This window comes from Loxodonta africana, chromosome 13 (genome assembly GCF_030014295.1).
Source record: "Loxodonta africana isolate mLoxAfr1 chromosome 13, mLoxAfr1.hap2, whole genome shotgun sequence".
Classification (NCBI taxonomy): Eukaryota; Metazoa; Chordata; class Mammalia; order Proboscidea; family Elephantidae; genus Loxodonta; species Loxodonta africana.
Window position 1 is genome coordinate 31,602,302 of NC_087354.1, and position 6,000 is coordinate 31,608,301.

Genomic DNA, 6,000 nt, shown 5'->3' on the forward strand with positions numbered 1-6,000 from the left:
GGGGGCCTATTGCCTTTAGCTTCTACAGAGAACCCTGCTGTCATAGTGGTTAGGAGCAACGGCTGCTAACCAAAAGGTCAGCAGTTCAAATCTACCAGGCGCTACTTGGAAACCCTATGGGGCAGTTCTACTCTGTCCGTCAGGGTCGCTATGAGTTGAAATCGACTTGACTGCAGTGGGTCTCCAAAGAACAGTGATTGCACCACCTCCTGGGGTATCCTGAGTTATGGCCATGTGCAAATGGGCCCACAGTTGCCACTATGCTCAGCTCAGTGGTCCCTCAAAATCTAGAAATAAAGACCTAAAGATTCACTCCTCACTTTGCAAAAGCCACTGCCCTGATCTCAGGTCTTCTCCCATTCCAATCCCCTACTCCTTAGTCTGGTTTTTGCTGATTGCAGAGTTTTGAAATTGATGGGGTGGATAAAAGCTTCTAGGCAATTTGGGGATTTTCTGTGGTAGGCAGTCAGGGTCGGTGTGAATTTTGTAGGCGTCAGAGAGAAATGGTAATCGTTGTCATTTCGAGACTTGAATTCTGACTCTGACTATCTAGGGCCTGACTGCTATCAAGCCACAGCCAGTTGAATCCTCTCTAGAGGTGCTCCTCTCTGACACATGCTTAGCTCAGTCCCTCACCTAAGCACAAAGTCCACCTTGGGCCACAGCAGGGTTCACTTCTAGTCCCACTGGCCATAGAGAATGGACAGGACTCTGAAGCCAGTAGCTTCCATTTCCTTTCCTGAACTCGGGGTAGAGCTCCCCTCTCTTGCTGTCCTTCTGGCTCAGAGCTGAGAATTCCATTCTTGGAAGGGACCTCCTTTTAGGTCTAAGAGTATAGAATTGGGATGGAGGGTTGAGCCCTCTGGGGTCATACTTCCTGCTCACTGCAGGATGAAACTATGTTTAGGATCATCCCACTGTATCTGATCTACCGGCCTGCAAACAATATCCCGTATGCCACCCTGGAGGAGGACCTGGGCAAGCCCCTGGAGTCTTCCTGTTCCCGGGAATGGGGCTCTGCTGGGGCCCCAGCAGCAGCTCGCAACTCTGAGGCCGTGCAGAAATGCCAGACCTTCCAGCACTGGCTGTATCAGTGGACAAATGGCAGCTTCCTTGTCACAGATTTGGCAGGTATGAGGGCACGAGGGTATGCATGTGTGTGACAGAATGTGGAGGGGCAGAGCCATAGTGCTTGTCTGATAGTTAACAAAGCATTTTTATATTTACTCTCCTTTGCTCTTCACAATAACCTTGTGAAGTAGATTGGATGCAGCCCCAATACACACCAGGGTCTCATGTAGTCCCATCTATAACTGAAAATTGCATTTAAAGGAATATAGTCCAGCTCCCACTTAAAATTAAACAAGAATTTATTTCAAAGAACATTACCTGGGATGTAAGTCCAAACTCACAGCCACCCTTTTCAAAATCTCCCTTCCTCCCTACCCAGCAGCTGCTCTGAACTTTCTCACTCCCTGTGACCTCTCCCCCATCCCAGAACCTACGGCTTCACTGTTTCTTCCCCTCCTCCATCTTTCTTAGCGTTCTGTTGTGTAAATCAATGTTGTATCTCTGGCTTCTTTTTAGTTTTATTTGTTTCTCCCATTACCCAGATTCTCCCCAAAAAAGAAAGGCCTGCAAGCGTGAATCCTTCTTCCTTCTTTGACCAGTCCTCTCCAGACCTGTTCTCTTTAACTGGAAAGGGGAGATGAAAAGAAAAAAATTCTCTCTATACTTGGAGGGGAGGAAAGCTGGGAGTATCAAACATTATTAAATCTTGTCCTTGATATAAATACGTGAGAAGACCAAGGGCCAAAGATATAAAATTGGGTCAAATGTGCTTTTCTTTGGAGTTAAGTTTTACAATAAATATTGTATGGATAACTCCATGTATTTGGAATGGGAGAGGCTAGGTAACACACTAAGCCATTTCACTCCATTAACTCAAAAGTTCATGCTTCCTTCTATCCATCTACCTATCCAACCATCCATCCATCCATCCATCAAACGTTTACTAAATATTCAGAAGATATAAAGATGAATAAGGCATAGCCCTTGCCCTCAAAAGCTGTGAGAAGTACACCACTTTCTCTAACGAGATGATAACATGGTATAGCAGAAAGATTTTGGAGTGGAAGACATTCGACTTAAGTCTAGACCTCATCAGTTCTAGCTGGATCTCTGTTTTACAGAGGAGAAAACTAAAGTATAGACAGGTTATTTAATCTCACTGTGCCTCCATTTCCTTTCCCTCTGCAGGACTAATGGTACCTTTTCTACCCATCTCCAGGCTTGTTATGAGGGTTAAGTGAAGCCATATTTGTAAAAGCCTTGTGTAAACTGTAAGCTTCTGTGGAAGTGTAAGGGGTCATCATTATTAAATATACAAGATGGGATGTGATAATGCTGAAAGAGACCTGACAAACTCATATTTATTGTATATGTACTATGTTTCAGGTACAAGGTTAAAGTTCTACATGAGTTTGTGATCTTCTCAACACCCCTATTAGATTGGCATTATTATCCCTACTTATACAGTTGAGGATTAGAGATCTTAAGTGAATCACCAAGTTCACACAACTCAAAAGTGACATAATTCTAAATCCCACACTTGTTCTCCTTAATCAGGCCTGGGAGTGAAAGGCAAGTTCCTAGAAGAATGCTACCTGGACAGCTTGAAAATGGGGAAGGAGGGCCAGTGCTGAGATACTTGGGCAATGGAAAAATTTCTCCATCACTATTTTGCCTGGCTCTGTTCTTCTAAGGGTATCTTAACCGAGAAGATCACCTTGGCTTCTTGGAGTGCTGGCTGCCTATATGATACTGTAGAAATCAGTCTTATCCAGTGTTACATTCCCACTGGTCCACCCCTGATGTATCTTCAAATTCCCATCTTTTTTCTCTTGACTAAATAAACATCTGTTAAGAGGGAGGAGGATGATTTAGCTCAAAGCCAGCATCCAACCCAGTCTGTGGTCTGAGCTGATCCAGTAGAGGCAGGATTGCATAGTTGGGAGAGTTTTGGATCCAGGAATCAGAAAAGCTGAACTTTTACCTTGACTGACAATGATTGGTCATTACATATAGTCAGGGCTCAACTGAACAAATGAATCAATGTGACTTTGCTCAAATCATTTAACTCCTAGCCTATCTCCTCACCTGTAAAAATGGGAATATTACGACTATTAATAATACACAGATACCCACACTACCTTTGAGACAGACTGGTGGTGATGGTTCAGGGAAGGGATGCCTAAAGAAGGGCCCTGAAATTTAGGACATTTCCATCTAAAGTGATGTCCATCCTGCAGACATGGGGCCTTGGATCCGGACTGGACAGTGGGAGGCTCACATGCATCAACCCCCAACTTTTTCTCTTTTTAGGGGTTGACTGGAAGATGACTGATGTGCAGATTGCCACCAAACTGCGAGGGTGAGTGGTTCTTGGGAACAGAATACGCTCAGAGTCGTTTCCGGTTGGAAAATGTCCTAAGTCCCTCTGGTTCTTCATCCCTGAGGTGCTGGACCTGGGACCAGATGGTCCTAGTCACACCAAAGTCCATGTGGAAACATTCTGGGGGCCACTGACTCCCACTCGCTGTGTCCTGACCCCAGGTCTGGATCAGCAGCTAGTGACCAGCAAGCCCTGAGTACTATGTCAAAGGCCCAGGGCCTACACATACAGGGTCACCTGCAATACTGGGTTCTCACCCAAGAAAGCCCATCAGGATGCAGATGATCAAGGCCCACAGGATTAGAGTGATGACCTTGAGTCTGCTCTAATTAATGTTAAAAAGATAAATCATTCTCACACCAATTACTGTCACACATTGTGAATTCCATGTGCTGGGGTGTAATGGAGGTTTTGCATGCTGTCACCTAAGGTAGCGCCCAGGGAAGGTTCCCTACCACCCCCAGGCAGAATAGGATGTACTCTGGGCACCACACCCTGCCCGTGGGTATCCCAAAGCCTGCCCCCCAAGGGGCTTCTGCTCTGGGTCAGGGTGCCGAGTACCATTCTAGGGCCTCAGCTCTCACTGTTTGGTGCAGGTACCAAGGCCTCAAGGAGTGCTGTTTCCCTGCCCTGCTGGACCAGTTTGCCTCCTCACACCAGTGCAATGCCTACTGTGAGATGCTGGGGCTAAAAGCCCTCAAGGGCCCTGAGGCTGTCCATGCCCAGGCCAAGCCCAAAGGCTCCAAGAGCCCATCGTCTGGCAGGAAGGGTACCCAGCTGAGTCCTCAGCCCCAGAAGAAAGGCCTGCCTAGTCCTCAGGGCACACGTAAGAGTGCCCCAAGCTCCAAAGCCACTCCTCAGGCCTCAGAGGCAGTCACTGCCCAGTTATTGGGGCAGCCTGCCACCCAAGAAGGGGGCTCCAAGGCCCAGGGCATGCGGTAGCCCCTACAAGAGGCTGGGGGCCTCCACTCAACAGCAGACCAACCAGGAAGCAGCTTGAACCTGATGGAGAATTTCACAGTATGGAACTAACTGGAGATGGTGCATTGAGGAGGCACCACTTGGGGACTCCTCTGAGCAGCCTCTCCTCAGTCAGCTCCTCATCAGACGGCTTTGGTGTGCACCACACACCGGCCTCTCCTGGTGCCATCCATCACCCAGGGCTCCCAGGTCTTGAGCAGCCCCACCTCCAAGCGCCTGGCAGCCTGGGCCCTCCTTGAAGTTTACACTCACCACTGCTGGAGGCTCCTGGAGTCCTCTGCATGAGTTCTGCATCCCACCCCTGCCCCCAGCCAAACCCTGCAGTGAATGTTGTCCTCTGGGGGCATTCAGGCCCAGCATCCACCCTCCTGCCCTTACTTGGCCCTGATCCCTCCCTGTCCTCAGGGCTCCAGACCTGCCCTGCTGTGTCTGGCCCAGTGACTCTCAGGGTCTCTCCTCCTTGCAGTTACTTTGCCTCATTCATCCCAGCTCATCCTGCAACTAACCTGCTCTGAGCCCAGATGGGGTTGAGGGCCCTTCCAGCGCCTGTCATGTCCTTGTGCGGTGGTCTTTGATGATGCGTGTTCATGCTCTTGCTTCCTCTGTCACTCAGGCACTCACTCATTTGCTTCCCATGCCCCCTTGCACCTTGCATACCCCTGGCTTTGAGCTCAGTTGCAGCCTGCTGTCTGCCCTTTCCTGACTCTGCCTGAGGGCTACTCTTGCCCTACTTTATACCTGCCCACCAGAACCTAGGAGAGGAGCTGACCCTCTGGCCTCTCACTCAACCCCAGTACACTTTTCCCTCCTTCTCCCAAGCTCTTTGCCCATGAGGCGAGGGAAGGCATTAGGATTTTGTGAGCAGCTGTGGCCAGAAGGAAGGTGTTGATTTTCAGGGACCTTGTGCTCCATACTGAAAGGAGGTGAGGTCACAGTGACTGTTCCGCATGGGGGAGTTCTAGGGAGAATGCAATCCATCCATGTGCTGGGGTAGGAACTAGGACCCCTGCCATGAACCATTAGCTCCTGATCCTGGGGCTCCAGTGCTGGGGCCTCCTGTATGGACTCCCAAGGAATTGCTGTGCTTGGCCGGCACCCTGGATCCTCCCTGAGCATCCCTCCTTGAAGCCTGGGATGGGCTGGATCTGGAGTTAGCCTGCTCCCCTTGGAATGCAATAAAGGCAGCAACTGTGTATCCTGCTCACCCTCATCTGGTGTGATCGAAGGTCTATGGGTGTCAGGGCCCTCTCTCCAGGCAGATTCTTCAAGGGTGTTCTGTAATCCCTGGGCCCACTTTAAAACTGAGTCCATGTTCTGGCTTCTGGGCTGAAGCTCACTCTCAGCCATCTGTGGCCACAGTTAGTTGGCCTTTGCTTCTGGTACAACTGGGCTGAAGGCTTGTGTGCCCCTTAGCAGCATACCTGGGGACATAAGCCTTTGGAATTGCTCCTTCATTTGGAAGAGGAACACAAAGGAAGGAGCCAGAAAGGAGCACAGCAGGATTTAGGGGATCTGAGGACTCTCCCTGGCTGCCTCCACTGCAGTAAGACCTCCCAGGAGACAGC

General features: G+C 49.5%; 1 protein-coding gene across 1 annotated transcript in view; it reads left to right on the forward strand.

The window, feature by feature from the left end:
• ALPK3 (alpha kinase 3) overlaps positions 1-5,731 on the forward strand; it is a 47,802-nt gene extending 42,071 nt beyond the window's left edge. The window contains exons 11-13 of the mRNA XM_064267081.1: positions 908-1,131; positions 3,385-3,433; positions 4,051-5,731. Of these exons, the coding sequence (XP_064123151.1) occupies positions 908-1,131; positions 3,385-3,433; positions 4,051-4,396 (619 nt within the window). The 3' untranslated portion in view covers positions 4,397-5,731. The remainder of the gene's footprint in view (positions 1-907; positions 1,132-3,384; positions 3,434-4,050) is intronic.
• The last annotated feature ends 269 nt before the right edge of the window (positions 5,732-6,000 follow it).